General features: G+C 37.0%; 1 protein-coding gene across 1 annotated transcript in view; it reads left to right on the top strand.

Moving 5' to 3' along the window:
• Positions 1 to 16,660, top strand: part of Stx6 (syntaxin 6) — a 45,822-nt gene that overhangs the window by 2,684 nt on the left and 26,478 nt on the right. Inside the window, exons 2-3 of the mRNA XM_010630284.2 lie at positions 12,820 to 12,989; positions 15,020 to 15,114. Coding sequence (XP_010628586.1) covers positions 12,820 to 12,989; positions 15,020 to 15,114 — 265 coding nt within the window. The remainder of the gene's footprint in view (positions 1 to 12,819; positions 12,990 to 15,019; positions 15,115 to 16,660) is intronic.

The raw sequence follows: 16,660 nt of genomic DNA, 5'->3' as shown, positions 1-16,660 counted from the left end.
TTTTTTTTTTTTTTTTTTTTTTTTTTTTTTTTGAGACAGGTTCTCACTCTGTAATTTAGGCTAGCTTTGAACTCACTGTGTAGTCCAGGCTGGCCTCAAACTCGTGGTGATCCTCCTGCCTCAGCCTCCCAAGTACTGGGATCACTGGCTTGCGCCCCCACACCTGGCCTCGTTTCAATTTGGATGTCAAATTTTTTTCAAAAATACTTGATCTACATTTAGAGTTCTCTAAACTTACAATTGAAAAGGTAATTTACATATCATGATTTTTCCAAACATACATGGTAGTTTTCTGGCAACTGGAATTGCATATCAGCTTTTAAAATTTAAAATAATTTTTAAAAATTTAAAATAATTAAAATTAAATTTTGTTCCTTTGTCACAACAGCCATATTTTAAGTCAGTGGTCTCATGTGGACTTTTCAGGCCCAGGCAGGCATATCCTACTTAATATCATTTAGTAAATGCCTGTTGCCTATAGAATAAAGTGCAAAGGCTTCATGACCACCACCTTCATGTAGCCAGCCCTTCAGCCCACCCTCAGCCTCTGTACTCCAGCAGGGCTGGACTCAGTTCAGTTATTCCACATGCACCCGCTCTGCCTGACTCACCCACTCAGTGCAGGATTCAGTGTGGGTATCTTAACTGCCTCCAGGGAGGGTTTCTTTTGGCACAGTAACAGTATTGCACCCTTTCTCTGGCTGTCTTTCATCATTAGACTGTGAGTTGTGAGGGTTGGGACTGTTTGTTTTTCCTGTATTTCCAGATTGGCACCTTGAATATACAGTGTAAATGTTGAATGCTTACTCTGTGGTTGTTGGCAGCAGCGGTAATGGTGATGGTAAAGGAATGGTGCTTCCTGTGGGAGACAACTACCAGCAAAGGATATGAAGGGGCATTTTGTAGAAGTCATGGAAGGGAACAGCCTGATGAGTAGGCAGTTTGTTAGGGGAAGTAAGACTCATGGTCAACATTTAAAGGATGCATCCATCTCCTGGGCCAGGCATTATGTGCAAAGGAAAGTAAACCTGGACAGCCAGATGATGTGACTTTTAACCACTAAAGAAATCAAAAGCTAGGGTTAGTTTACTTGCTAAGGATCACACAGCTAATAGGTGAACCCAGGATTCACATTTGAACAGCCTAATTTCACTTACATTGTTAGTATTCACAATATGGGTATAATAGGGTTAAGTTCTCTTGGCTGAAAGGAATCAGTATGAGGAAAATTTTAAAGGAGAGCAGATAGAAAACTGTTGCAATTTAAATTTGGAGTGTTTAAAAGTTTTTTCTGAGGTTTTGATATGGTCAGTGCCTTGTATGGAGCACAGTTCCAGAACAGGAGCTCCTTTTTAAACCTAATGAAGTAGGCACTATTATTATCAGTATTTCATAATGAAGAAAGTTACACTTTGTTAAAAAATACCTTTACATGGAACGGGGATTTAGCTCAGTGGTTCTGCCGCCTGCCTTGCAAGCACAAGGATCCAAGTTCAATCCCCCGTATCAAAAAAATCCCCCAAAACAAAAAAAAACCTCTACAAATTTATAAGCATTTAAGTTGAAATATATATATTTTATATATATGGTTATTAATAAGTTTAGAACTTGGGACTGTATCATGTATTATTTTATAATCTTTTTATCTGTATTTTTTTATATCCTTAAACCATCTTTTGGGGGCTTCTAATTATTGTATTATATTTTGACATAACTAATTTATGTGGTATTAAGGACATTTACTCTGCATATAGTTTTTCACTATTACAATTAAAACAATGGTAAGCTATTTGTCATAGGTCTTTATTGTTGCTTGTGATTTTCATAGCCTATATTTCTATTGCATAATTACTAATTTAGAGGACATGCACCCAAAGCTTTTGATGCATATTACCAAATTGTGTAATAGAACATACTCTCCCATTCTTCTCTGAGTGTTTAAGGGGTTCAGTTCCCTTATTCCTTGCTAGTCTAGGGATTCTCATTTTAATAAACTTGTACTAACTTGTTGGGTGAAAAGTACCATATTTGAATACTCTTCATCTTTGTATTTAGTAGGGACTTACTCAGTGTTTAATGAATAAACCATTTTGAGTTTTTGGTCATATAGTCTTTTTCCCTCTCTAATTAGCAAGTTTTTAGAATTAGCGTTTTAGAAATTGCAACTTCTAATAAAAGCCACTGGAAAACACAATCTTTCATGCTCAGATATGACAGTACAGTCATGAGTTGCTTATTGATGGGAATATGTTGTAAGAAATGTCTTATTAGGCAATTTTGTTGTGTGACTTCACAGATGTACCCATGAAAACTAAGATGTCTATGACATCACCAGGCCATAATCTTAATAGTACTGCTACTGCACATGAACAGTGTATATTGTGTATGACTTGCTATTGGTACCAAGTGAGCCTCTTATGTTAAAAGGCATGGATGGGTAGCTCCTTGATGTTTTGCTGCTTTGGAGGTTTGGTGTACCTGGCAAAGGTAGTTTTATTTTCAAGTTCTTGGCTCTAAATCAGTGTTGGAATAATGAAGTCAATAAGCAGATGAGTAAGATGATATATGGTATGGTATATTCTCTTATTGCTTGTCTATATATCTAGGATTGTCTAGGATTATGAGCTTCACAAAGACAAGCATCATGCTTTTATTCACTGTTGAGAAACTGGCTTTTGGTAAGTTAATGATAAAAAAAATTAACCCTTGTTTACAAAAGCAATTTTAGCCCAATAAAACAAAATTAAATCTCATTTAGTGCATTTAAAAAATTAGAACTGGGTGCTTCATTTTAAAAACAACTTGCAAGCATTTATTAAAGTTTGTGACTAATAATTAACACCTGACATTCTAGTCTGATTTGGAGAACACTAAGCAAAAATGTGAGTGTTTATGGAAGATATTTGTGTATAAGATTTTGGGATAGAGCTGAAAAAAGGAAAAATCTGCTAGTGGGAGTATTGGCAAAGGATATTTTGGTAGTGCAAGCAGGGCCTTGAAGTGTATGCTTTTCATTTGCAGAGGTATAAGGACTCTCCCAGGCTGAGAAGGAAGCTGAGCATAAGGCCAGAACCAGGAATGAGAAAGGGGAGGATGGGAAGACTTGGCAACTAAAATATAATTTGTTTAGTGAAAATCAGATTTAATATTTAAAGTCAGCCAGTTTGAAGTGGGAGGAGGTATGGGAGGGCTTGCCTGAGGAGTTTAAATTTAATCTGGTTCCTATGGTACATTCTTAATCAGAAGGCAGTTTTTAAACCAGCAGTTATTATTCAGTCATTTATATTAATCTTTCAGGCCTCAAACTCAGATCTTCTGATTTTTCAGAGCAAACAGATTTGTCTGGAGGCTTTGCAAAAATGGGATTAAATAGGTCTTAGAGATGGAAAGCATCTCATACTCAGAGTCAGAAAAACTTGAGGCAAGCAGCCAAAATGTCTGAGCCTCAGGTCTCTTATTTGTTCAGTGAGTACAAACTAGATTATCTTGAAAGTTCCTTCCAGATCTAAAGTGCCAGTGATTGGACTTAAGTGGAGGTTGTGCAAGGTGAGAAGTGGAAGGAGGAGTCAAAGATGAATCTTGTCTAGACAAGTTTTGAAACTTAGGAAATGGTGGCAGTTGTTGACTAAAATGAAGAAGTTAGAGAGGGAAGCAGATTTTTCTTTTTTGTTTATTTTGTTTGCTTATTCGAATACAGTACTTTTCTTGTAAGGAAGTTATGATTAGCTTGGCGTTAGGCAAATAGAATGTTCCTGTAGGCAAATAAAAATGTAGGAATCAATCCTGTGTGAGTAGATAGGATTGGAAATACATTTGGGGAGTCAGCAGCTTGAAAGAGGTGTTTTGAACCTATGAATGTTGGAGAACACCTAGAAGCTGTAAAAGAACACTGAGAAATATTGGGGTCACTGGAGGGAGAAAAAAGAAAATTGTTAGAAAACTAAACTAGCATATTTCGGAAACAAAGTAGTGAGTTTCAAGAAAATAGATATAATGGGCTGTAGGTGTCAAGTACTCTGAAAATGAGACATAAAATTTGCTTGTGCTTGATCTGCAGTGTCAGTGGTGGCTTTTTATTTTTATTTTATTTTTTTTTGGTACGGGGGATTGAACTCGGGTCCTTGCGCTTGCAAGGCAGGCCACCGAACCGCTGAGCTAAATCCCAGGCCCAGTGGTGGCTTTAATACTCTCTTAGGGAGTTGTGGAAGCAACAGTAGTCTAGAGTCAAAAATTGTGTAGTTCTGGGTTGCTAACTAGAGATAATTTTTAAAATTACAACAGTAATTACAGAAAATACAATAGTATGGTTGAATTTTGAAATAGCCGTAAAGTCAAGTGAATACAGAAGACGTGAATGTTATATTCAAGCAGTAAAAAGAGCTCCTGTCTTCTCTAGGACTAGCTTCTTGTCTATATTGATGAAATGGACTTATAGGATGGATGCTGTCCAGATACAGATGTTGTGACATGGTATTTTTTTAGATGGGACATATATATATATATATCCATCTCCATCTCCTATTTGCTTTTCTTACGTAGTGAAGCTGATATACTTTTATTGAGTTGGAGTCCATGTTTCCTTCTCTTGAACCTGGGTGGATTTTTATAATTGTCTTGACCAACAAAATGAGACATGTGATACTACTTGATTTCTTCCTGAAGGTTAAGTCATTAAAGACAACCAGTATACTTCCTCCTGCATCTTTCTATCTTGGGACACAGCCAGGGTACCCTGAGTTAACATGTAAGAAGTCCAGCTTCAATTGCAGCCATTCTACTAGAGTGATAAGGCTGAGGCCACATAGAGATGGAGCGATACTACCAAGAAGCCTCTACTCTGTAGTCCCCCAGTCCATTTAGTCTTTTAGCGAAGGTCCTAGACATTGTTGAATAGGGACAGATCATCAAGACTGTTGTGTCTGATTCCTGACCCACAGAATCTGTGAACATAATAGTTGTTTTATATCAAGTTTGGAAGTAATTGTTACACAACTACAGTAACTGGAACAGATGCCAATTCAGAGTCTGTCAGCATGGGCAAAATAGGAGAAATCAAAAGGATGATAGATGTTTCAGCAACAGTTATCATGCAGTTTGTTGGCACAACTGAGTGACAGATGCTGGGAAACAAAGCTCCGATGTTAGTTTTCTCTTGCTGTAACAAACCTGAGGCTTTGTACTTTATAAAGAGAAGAGGTAGTTCACAGTTCTGGAAGATGGGAATCTACTGTTAGGCAGCCTTATTGTTTTGGCCTCTGGTGAGATCCTGCTTGGCTGTATCTCAACATAGATGGCATCATGGGAGGAGAGGGAGATTACATGGGAAAACAGGAAGTCAGGGAGTGGGAAAGGGTCAGGCTCGCTCTTATAACTCATTCTTGTAGGAAAAACTGGGGTCCCACAATAATTACCTTAATCTCTTCTCATCAGAACGGTTCTCTTGACCTAACCTAACCATGTCCTATTGACCTAACCTAACCATGTCCTAAGCAACACCCACCTCAAAGATTCCACCACCTCAGCTTTGCCACACTGAGGACCAAGCCTCCAACATGTGAACTCAGGGACACACTCAAACCATAGCACTCCCTAATGAGTAAGATACTTCTTCCTTCCCTTTTTACTTGGCAACTTGATTAGGTTCAAGTAAAAACCGTTTTTTAGAAATGGACATTCAAGAATATTGCTTGTCACTCTACAGGTTGTATGGAGCAGTGAGCCATTCACCATGGAGCTTGGAATAGGTTGGAAAGTTGTATGGATTGGAAAGTTACTATCAGTGACAGGAGTGAATGTTGGACTAGCTTCAAAAACAAATGAAGTTTTTCCCGTTGGCATGAACTTTTTATTTATAATGAATGGAAGAATCGGGGTTTGAAAGTTTGGATGGCTTTTTTTTTTTCTGAGAGATAACATTCTTCAAAGATATGTACTGTTTTCTTTTGACAGTCACTTACTGGGAAAGAACTTCTTTATTACTGGTGGTTTCATGGGCATTGTGGTGGGTTGTAGCAAACTGTATTCTAGTGTATTCAATCCATATGAATGTGAGGGTCCCATGGACTGTTTGGTGAACAGTAATGGGGAAAAGTCATCCAGAGTATTAGCAATACCACATATGGCTCCTGTTTCCCATGAAATGCTGTGTAAGACTGACTTTTAAAGCATATGTAACAGAAAATCTGCTGGACTTGTGATGATAGTCCTCCCTTTCAAGGACTTGAGCAAGTCTTTGGGTCAAAGCTACAACTGTAAATCCTAGAAAGGCAGTTAGCTAGCTAGTTTTCATTGAAATGGTACCATATGTGATTTCCAAAGGTATTGGTGATCAAATTATTATGTACCAAAATGTGTGGTTGGCTGAGGTCTTTGCTGTCATAAATAGATCTGAATATCAGACTTTAGTGATTCTGATTACATAGTTGGGAGGGAACCCTGAAAATAGTGAAACTGGGCTCTACAAGGTAAAAAGGCAGTATCTTGTGATTTCAGCCTTTCTGGACACTACTGACAAAGCCAGGTTACTGTTGCATAAGGAGTCAACAGCTGTAGCTCACTCAGGGTGAAGCGCTTACATGAGCTGGCTGTGCAGGGCAGACTGCAGTACTAGATGTATGTTTGTGGAAAGTGCCTAGCTAATTGATCCTTACCTTTCCTGAGAATTGATCCTCCCTTACCCTTCCTGAGAAAGTTGGCTATGGATGCATCCCTGTAATCCCAGCATTCCGGGAGGCTGAGAAAGGAGGACCACAAATTCAAGCCCAGCCTGGTCAATATTGTGAGATCCTATCAGTTCAATCAGTACTGGGGGGAAAAAAAAGGATTTAAAAAAGAAAAAAGGCTGCCAGGGATTTAGCTCAGCGGCATGGGTACCTGCCTGGTAAGCATGAGATCCTGAATTTGATCCTCGGTACCAGGAAAAAAAAAGAAAAGGAAAAAGGCTTTCTTTTGTTCAACTCTTATAGGTCTCAAACACATCACATGGTCATCTCCTGTTCCATTATATAAATGGAGCCTTAAATGCCAGGTGATCCTCAATACTCAGTTCCAGGTATACAGATGGTTCTGGCCTTGAACTTTTAGTAGGAATGTCATATGGCTCTTGACACTATGCCACTATGCAGAAAACTCATCTTCTTTAGGAAATTCTAGTTACCATTAATATTTGGCTTAAAAATAGGACTTGTTTGTGACTGTTATTTTTTACTACCCATTCATGCTGTTTTCAGGCTAATGCACAGCTGAAATGGTAGTGGAAGACAGTTGCTTTGGGTTGGGAGATGCTTTATGCATTACGCTTTGGGCTGCTATTAAGATAGGATATCTTGGATATTTCACTTTTAAGATTTGAGCTATTATTGGCAATGCCTACCTTTTGGTCCCTTAAAACATCTACCTTAGAAATGTGAGGTAATGACAATTTTGCCTTTCTTATGCATATGCTATGAAATAAAAACCGCAGTCCTGTCCTTAGTTAGACTGAGATCTTTAGAGTGGAATAAGCCCCATCACTAGTCATACCTGTGGAGTGTTGAATGTTATCCTGGGATTGCTTTGGAGCATTTTTCTAATTCCTGCCATTTCTTTTCATTGCTAGCCAGGGATATGTTTTAGTTCTCAAATGCCTAAGAACCTCTTGATTTCACACACAGTGCCCCAAGAATCCATCCATGCACATTCCCTCATCCCAATCCAAATGTCAGTATCTTAAGATGTGAAGATGTTCTGAAACTGATCTGGGATCACAAGTGATTCCCAGGATCCTTTCACAGAATGATACATCACTTGAAACTCCTAAATAATAGTAATTAAATGTTACTTGCCTTTTTCACCATATTGACATTTGTACTCATGATGCAAAAGTGGTGGTGGATAAAATCCCTGGTATCTTAGGTATCAAGGAAGGGTGGGTGCCTTACTGTATTCATAGTTGTAATATTCCTCACCATGCTGTACTCAAAGTGAAAAACAAAAAAATCATGTTCTCTTAAGACTGTCCTTCATGAAATAGTAAAATGTATTGATTTTATGAAATTGCTCAAGTACTCTTCATTTTTTCATTTTTAAAAACATAAGTAACCTACAGTGAAATTCACCCCTTTTATGCTTCTGCAAAATTTGATACATTCATGGAGTTGTGTGATTACTGCTACCACATATAATATATAAAAGGGACTTATTACCTCTATAGGTTTCCCTTTTGATTGATTCCTTGTGCAGGCACCAGGCAACCAATGATCTGTTTTCTGTCATTGTAGTTTTGCCTTTTCTAGAATGTTTATATCATTGGATCCTGGGGCCTTCTGAGCTTATACTCTTTCACTTATCATAATGCACGTGGCGTTTGACCATGATGTGTTCCTTTTTATTCCTGAATAGCATTCCGTTGTGCAGATATACCACAGTTTGTCCATTTATTTGTTGACGAATATTTAGGTGGTTTTCAAGTTTGGGCGCTATGGATAAAGTTACTATTATTGTTTGTGTCTAGATGTCCCCCCAAAGCCTCATGAGGTTATAGGGCTTTTTCAGAGGTGGCTGAACCTAGAGTGTGTGATGCTGGGATTAAGGATGTATGATTACTAAATCATTCCCCTGATTAACCAATCAGTGGCAGAGGGACACTGTCCTAATTTCCTAGTCTGGATAAGATAAAAGGGGCAGAAAGATGCTGTAAGGTCTCATTACTTTTGCTGCCTTGTGGCTGCTATTAACTTGTTTTTCTCTGTGAAGCCCCTATGCCAAGCCACCCTGCCTTGGAGCCAGCTGATTAAGGACTGAAACCTGTACAAACTGTGAACTAAATAATCCTTTCCCTCTTTAACTTTGAGTATCAGGTATTTTGTCTCAGCAACAAGAAAAGTAACTAACACAGCTACTATAGCACTTTGCAGGTGAATATGTTTTCATGTCATCTGGGTTTCCTATTGGCTCATATGGTAGCTGAATGTTTAACTTTAAGAAAAATAAACTTTTTCCAGTCATCCCAATTTACTGTGTTGAGTTGGCATTGTACAGAAATGGACAACCATATTGGCCTAGAAATGTTTATTTTTATTTTATTTTTTCCATGTGTACAGGGGTAACACATCGTACTAAATATGTAAGGTCATATCTATGTGGGTTTGATTACAGAAACTAATAAAGTATTCTCTAAATAATGAAAAAAAGAATTAAGATAAGACTATAAGAGCGAGAAGCAATTTAAATATGTTCAGGGACCATTTTCATCTCCAGAATTAAGGATTATTTTGATGTTACATCATTGCCTTTTCTCTTTTACTTTCCTTTTTAGTTTTATTTTAGGATTCCCTATTTTTAATGTTCATACAGAGATTTCTTTAACTGAAATACCGAATAGTTTCTTTGGTGTGAAAAACTATAATAGTACACAGGATCCTAATGAGATAATTAATAATGTGAAATAGGAAGTAAAGGGCTAAAGGTGTAGGGAAAGTGGGAAGGGTGGGGGAAAGGTAATAAGGGAGAGGAAAAAAATATGAGAAACTGAAAAAACGGAAATAAAGTGTTTGTAAATGGGGAGGGGATGAGGGGGTGAAGGGAGGGCAGCGACAAGGGGGAAAATGAGAATCAAGACCTATTATGTAAAGGTACAGAATCCCAATGATTAATGTAACTGTATTGTATACCTAGATTGTACCAATAACCACAATAAAAAAAAAAAAAGAAAAATAAACTTTTTCCAAAGTAGCTGTACTATTTCCCATTACTCCCAGAATTCCAGATACCCACCAGTTTTCTAGCACTTGGCATTGTTGTGTTTTTTTTCCCCTGGGTTTTGTTTTGTTTTAAGGCATTCTAAATATGTACCGGTATCTCATTGAGGATTTAACTTGCATTTCTCTAGTGACTAATGATATGGGGCGTCTTAAGATGCTTATTTCTCACATGTGTGTCTTTGGTGAAGTGACCATTCAAATATTTAGCCCACTTTTAAATTGGATTTGTTTTCTTACTGATTTTGAGAGGTTTTTTAAAAAATATATTCTGAATATGTCTTAAGCCAGATATGTAATTTGCAAACATTTTCTCCCTTAGTACACATTTTAATATTGTTTATAAAATGGGGATTGCATAAAACATTTTGCTGTGGTGTGAAAAAAGATGGTTATCTCTAGGAAAAGAAGTTCTATGGTTAAATTATGAACTGAAATAGCTCTCTCCCCACCCAATAGAATCTCAGTTTTACTTGACAGAATGACTGGCAAAGTGGTTACTCAAATTGCATGTCTTCTTAAATTTCACCATTATCTAACATTCTTGAGATACTTTCTCAGAAATGAATGAGGCGAACCTGCCACTTTGTGGGAGACAACTAATGGTGCTTTTCCCAACTGGTAAAATTATATCAACTTTTGGAAGCTTATATCAACTTCTGTGATTCAATACTTAAGATTCTGATGAGAAACTATCAAAAAAGTGTCCACTCCTTCCTGTTCTACTTAGGGCGGAGTTCTCCTTGTGTGCTTCAGTGGAAGTGTATATCAAAAGACTGAATAAAGGAGGTATAAGAATCCAGCTACCAGATACTAAAGAGATTTCCAAAAATGTAAAACAGTGACATCACTAAATTTTGCTTTTTAAAAATTTAGTTTTTACATAAACATGTAGATTCATTTTAAATTAATAAATGTTTTAAATGTGTTGAATTTGTTCTATAGTAAATAACAGTAGGAAAAGTCCAATAATTTTGAAGGATACAGAGAAGTCCTGAGATGAAATAAGATTACAGACTGCTGCACAGAATTTAATTTCAGTGTTGTTGTTGTAGACCGGTGCTACAGAATGTAACATGCCCTAACCACATTTCTTGGTTTCACTTTGACAATTCTAGTTCTTCAAAAGGAATTTACATCTACCTAACAGAAGTGAGAAATACCATATTCTTTAAAATTAGCTATCTTTACAAAGTCTTCTTAAACTCTGCCTTTCTTTGTCATAGATGATATTAAGCACTTACCAATAAACCAGGTGTCTCACAGTGTGGATTTTTTCCACCAAATTGGCCAGATATATCAATAAAGAATAAAGATAGTGGTTTTACGTCTCACTTATATGCTCCTTCCTCCTTTTATCTTAAATATAATTTCTCATTAGCACTGAAAGTCTAATGTGAGAGGAACAATGAGACACCTGCTTAATGCATAAACTAGATGTGACCATCCCTTGATATTTCTTGTTGACCGCATAATTCACTGATTTATGCTGTCTGGCCCCACTAGCTGCGTTCTCTCTTTAAAGTTCAGCCTTTTGGCTCACATTAGCCTGCCATAAAGCTACATGATGTAATCAAAAATATGCTCAACCTTTAAAAAAGATTTTAAGTGTATTATAATAAAGAACACATTGCCATTTAACCCCCTCAATACTTCTTTTGCTTTGTACATACTTATCCCATCATTCTTGCCACTTTCTAAAACAGTTCTAAAGTCCTATTTAACGAGTGTCTTCGGTTGTGTGGTCACAGCTCCCTTGATGTCCTGAATCAATTCAGAACTTTTATCCATCATGGATATTTTAACTTTGGGAAAGAGCCAGAAGTCATATGGTGCCCCATTGGATGAACAGGTAGATAGGGACACATTGTAATGTTTTTATTTGACAGAAATTGCTATAAACATTTTGAATCAATCAAGAACACCAAGGAAGGCAAAAACCCAACCAAGAGGACTTCTTGAACTACTTGAGAAAGTGGCAAGAATGATGGGCTGTGTTCAAAGAAAAGGGAAGTACTTTGAGGAGGGAGTAATGGCAGTGTGTGTTTTACTGTAAAAATTTAAAACTTTTTATTTAAACATTACCTGTATTTTTTTAAATCACACCTCATAAATATTGCAAGATGGTTTTCTTCTTTTTAATTTGTATTTTCTCATTTCTCTCCTGGTACTTGAAATGTCAGAGGGAATAGGATGCATATAAATTCTTCCTTAAAGCCATAGACAATCAACATCCAAATCAGCTACAACATGTTTTTGTGTTGTTTGTTTCAGAAGAATTGGTTAAAAAATTACAAGATCAAAACAGTTCTCTTAGTTTGGGAAGAGTGGGGTTGTTAAGTTTGTGCAGGAGAGACTATGATTCTGAAGGGCTTCTCTTTGGCAACTATGTATGTAGTAGTTGTTAGAATATAACATTTAAATGATGTTGGAAGAGGAAATTCTCTAAAATGTTGTGACTGTATCTGATCTAGAAATAGGCTAGATGAACTGCACATGCCTTTAGTCCTAGCATTCTGAGAGGCTGAGTCAGGAGGATTGCAAGTTTGAACCTAGCCAGGGCATTTTAGCAACTTCTCAAGACCCTATCTCAATATTAAAAAAAAAAGAAAAGGGAGTGATTGGAGATGTGCTCAGTGCAAAGGTCCTAAGTTTAATCCCTTGTACTGCCAAAAAAGAAAAAATAGCTACATTATCATTTCCTGGTTTACTCTTACATTCATTCTAAAGAAGAAAACCCCTAATCTAGTATACAGAATTGCTTAATCTAGGAAAGTAGATATATTTGAAGCTAGTAATGTTGGAAATTTTCTAATAAGATTTTGGATTTTAAAACTTCTTAGATTTAAAAATATTTAAAAAACAAGCTCTTTTGGAATAAACCTTCCTCAGCCATTCCTGTCCCAAGAAAAGAAAAGCCATACTTGTGCTTTTTTCATCTGCATATAAATTGTTATCACACCAAACACCTAAGGGAATTGTGGCTACTGAGGTTAGTATATGATCCTTATGGTAGTGAAGTAACTTGTTGATGGAGTTTGTTGAGTGTGATTTCTCCTTTCCCTTGCCACCTTGGTTACAGAGAGGTACAGAAAGCAGTCAACACTGCCCAGGGGCTGTTTCAGAGATGGATGGAGCTCCTTCAGGACCCTTCCGCAGCAACGAGGGAAGAAATCGACTGGACCACCAACGAACTGAGAAACAACCTCCGCAGCATAGAGTGGGATCTGGAGGACCTTGATGAAACTATCAATATCCTTTTATGTGATGTCTGTGCTATATGGGGTAAATGACAGTTGGACAGTTTTTATCCAGATGTTTCAAGTACATAGGTGACACATTTCCTTTCATAATTAATTGATATTGCTTTGATTTGTACCAAGACATATTTAAAAAGAATTCCCTGGTAAGCTAAGGTAGAGTATTCTAATTCTTCTGTGGTACATGAAAAATCTTGCACTATAGAGGCAGCATAGTGGTTGTCACTTTGAACACTGCTGTGTTTAAGCACTGGCTCCTCTCATTCAAAGATAAAAATAGTTTTTTTCTTTATTCTCACATAATAAAATAATTTTGATATCACATACATGGCAAAACACCAAGCAGATCTGCAGCAGATACCAGCTGGGTGCAATAAAATTCAATTTAATTTTGAAACTAGCTGGAAATAGCATTATATCCCACAGGTTAAGGGCTCAGTTCCAACAAGATTGTCCCCAGTTCAAGTGACAGTGGCAACCCCCAGGTTCTGACCTGTGCTTATGACCCTCCCTCTGTTTGGTTTTGATTGATGTGTTAGAGTAGCTCACAGAACTGATGGGAATATTTTATTTGTATTTACTCATTTATACTAAAAGGAGGATTACAAGTTTGGAGGGTTGCTTGAAGGATGTGGAATATACAGATAAACATCTAGATTAGAGAAATGGCACAGGGCACTGTATGGGAGAAGGGACATGGAACTTCCCTTTCCTATTCATGAGCAGCACTGTCTAGGAACTTCCCTATGTTGAGCTGCCTAGAAGCTCCTTGAACCCTGTCCTCCAGTTGGAGTTTTATGTTATAACATCATAACCAGTTACTAACTGTGTTTTGGCGGTACATTGCTAAACTTCTGTGTGCTTCAGTTTCCTCTTCATTAGAAAAACTAATAGGAGTACCTACCTCATAGGATTGTGAGGGGCTTACACATACAGAGAGCTTAGCATGGCACTTGGCTTCTATCAGAGTATTACTAGTTAGACCAGGGGTGTAGCTCAGTGGTAAAGTACTTGCCTGCATGGTCCTAGGTTCCATCCCCAACACCACCAAAAAGGAAAAGTATTAGCAGTCATTATTACATAATGCAGACCAGTGTTATGCATTAGTAATTAGAGATCAAAAGAAAATCTTTTTGTCACCTCTTCGTGTTTAAGAGGTGATGTTGAAATGCCACTATCTATTGGAGAGTTCTGTTGTACCTTGAAACCGCATTTAGTAAAAACAGATCTGTTAACTGGTTAGTGTTAAATAAATTTTACTAATCTAAGTGATGAATTGGGAAACTTTTTTCAACTGAAAATTCTATTTAACCAAAGCTGTAGGTGGAAGACATGCTAGTTACACGTCTTGAGTTGTTTTGTTTTCCCCTAAGTGAGATAAAACATCCAGGAAACCAGCTTTTGTAGGGATCACTCACTTGTTAGCAGTTGATAGAGTATGTTGTTTATATTATAATGACCCTGAGTACCTTTTAAATTAATTAAAAGGTAAGTATGTTTTCTAAAATAAAATATGTAAAGGGACAGGATCAAAAACAGATACAGGAATACACCAAATATCTGTTGGTAGGTCAATAACTAAATTATAACTGGGTTCAGTCCTTAGTGCTACAAAAAAAGCGGGGGGTTAGCATCTTGATGTAAGAGGAAGTGGTTTGGTGTGGCATTGAAAAAGGCTTACAAAAGCTATCCTGGGAAAAGTGATCAGAAGCTAAAGAAGGATAGATAAAAGTGTTGGCAAACATTAAGACCGCTGCTCAACTGTTATCAGCCAGCCATGGAATTGAAGTGAGCTCTATCAACAGGGGCTGTTTCTCAACCTGGAAGGTCATTTTGGTGTTAGGGCAAAGAGATATTCATGTAACTGGGTAAGAAAGTTTGAGAAGGTTTAATGTCAGGCTGATTGTGTTTTCAGAAAGTTGGTGTCAGGTTTTATTGTTTGCATGTGAGTGATGCTGTGGTTTAACAAGGTTAGTTAAGCCTTTAATGATGAAATTGCTTTACCTTGACTCCTTGATCCACGCATAGTTGAAGCAAATCCTAGAAAATTCAACCTTGATGCAACTGAATTAAGTATAAGAAAAGCCTTCATTACAAGTACTCGGCAAGTTGTCAGGGTAAGGAATATGACTGTACTGTGTAATCTATGTAAGAAATAGCCAAACTTCTTAGAATTCTTTTTTTTGGGGGGCGGTCTGGGGATTGCGCTTGCAAGGCAGGCCACCGAACCGCGGAGCTAAATATCTGGCCCCCGAATTCTTTTTCTTAACTGTAAATGAATAGGTCAACTCTAAATATCACTTTCTAGGATGAATTAAATGCCTAGTTCCCATACACAGTATAACTTCTGTGGTTGAAAACAAAAGAAATCTGTTTTGGGTACTGTCAGGCTTATTGGAGCAAAAATGAGAACAATCTGTTAATTTGGGAAGGTTACTTTAATAGTATCATCCTACTTGTCTATAACTCTAGTTTCTCCAAACAACTGATCTTTTTTCTTTTTTATTACTGCACTCTTATTTCTGGACAGAAGAAAGAATTACTATTGTAGAAGCCATTTGGTTTCTTGATTGATTGGTAAATCACTTGCATTGTTGAAGAGTGACTTTCTGGGCTTGGATGGCGGCCTCTTCCACCATCTTAATTGCTTCTGGAACTCTTGCAACCCTGTGTTATTGACACCGCCATGTACAACTGCTTGACAGCCTTTCGGTAGTTATCCAGAGCAAGAAGTATCTACCAATGTGCGAAAAAAAACCCCATCCAGGTGGACAGATCTTTAGTTCTAAATTATCTAAAGTAATACCCATTATTAAAGAATCTAAGAGAAAATATAGATTAAATAAACATTAAGATATGTTTTGTATTTTGAAACTATATGGCTAAGCCATTTGATTAGCATAACTAGATGTAAGAGAACCAGCTGTCTTTAACATATGTACTAGAAAGCAGCTTCCTTGAATAAAAAGACTTGGGATCAGACCAGTGCTAACATATGGCAGGAACCTTGGTAGGTGTTTGCCAAAGATTTTCTATCATGTGATTTCCTTTTGAAATTATTTCAAATGGTAGATTATTACTGAACTTTATATATTCTTGTTTTATTCAGTAGTTGCTGTTTTATAATAAATAAGCCCACGTTTTAATGGGGCAAAAACTTTGCTGGACATCAGGTGCCCAAACTAGACAGGGTTTGGATTAGATGCTTCCAATTTCTAGTCAGTTTGAAATGTTATTCTGACAAAAAGTCTGTTTTTTGGGTGACTTTTTTTCTTGGTATAATAATTATCGAATTTTAAAAATAAAGATTGTGTTCTTTTTTTTCCTCTCCCTCTTTTACTTCCTTCCTTTCTGCAGTGAGTTTTGTGAAGGATACTACTATAGATCTTAATATTTAATGACTTCCAGTGAAGCATATATTCTTGATTTTACTTAATATATTTGCTTTTTCTGCAAGATAGCACTTAATGAATTTTACAAATTGGAATTGAGTGGTCAATATAAGGAACACTAGATTAGTTGGTATTTTAAAATAGAAAAATAGAAGTTCATTTAGTAATATTTGAGCCAGGGATTTAGCTCAGTGGTTCCTGCCTTGAAAACACAAGGACCTGAGTTCGATCCCCAGTCTCAAAAAGAAAAAAAAAACAAAAACCCTTTCTT

Source organism: Fukomys damarensis, unplaced genomic scaffold (assembly GCF_012274545.1).
Source record: "Fukomys damarensis isolate Sample0158 unplaced genomic scaffold, DMR_v1.0_HiC HiC_scaffold_11, whole genome shotgun sequence".
NCBI classification, from domain to species: domain Eukaryota; kingdom Metazoa; phylum Chordata; class Mammalia; order Rodentia; family Bathyergidae; genus Fukomys; species Fukomys damarensis.
The sequence above is the reverse complement of the archived record's forward strand: the minus strand, read 5'-3'. Positions and strand labels throughout refer to the sequence as shown.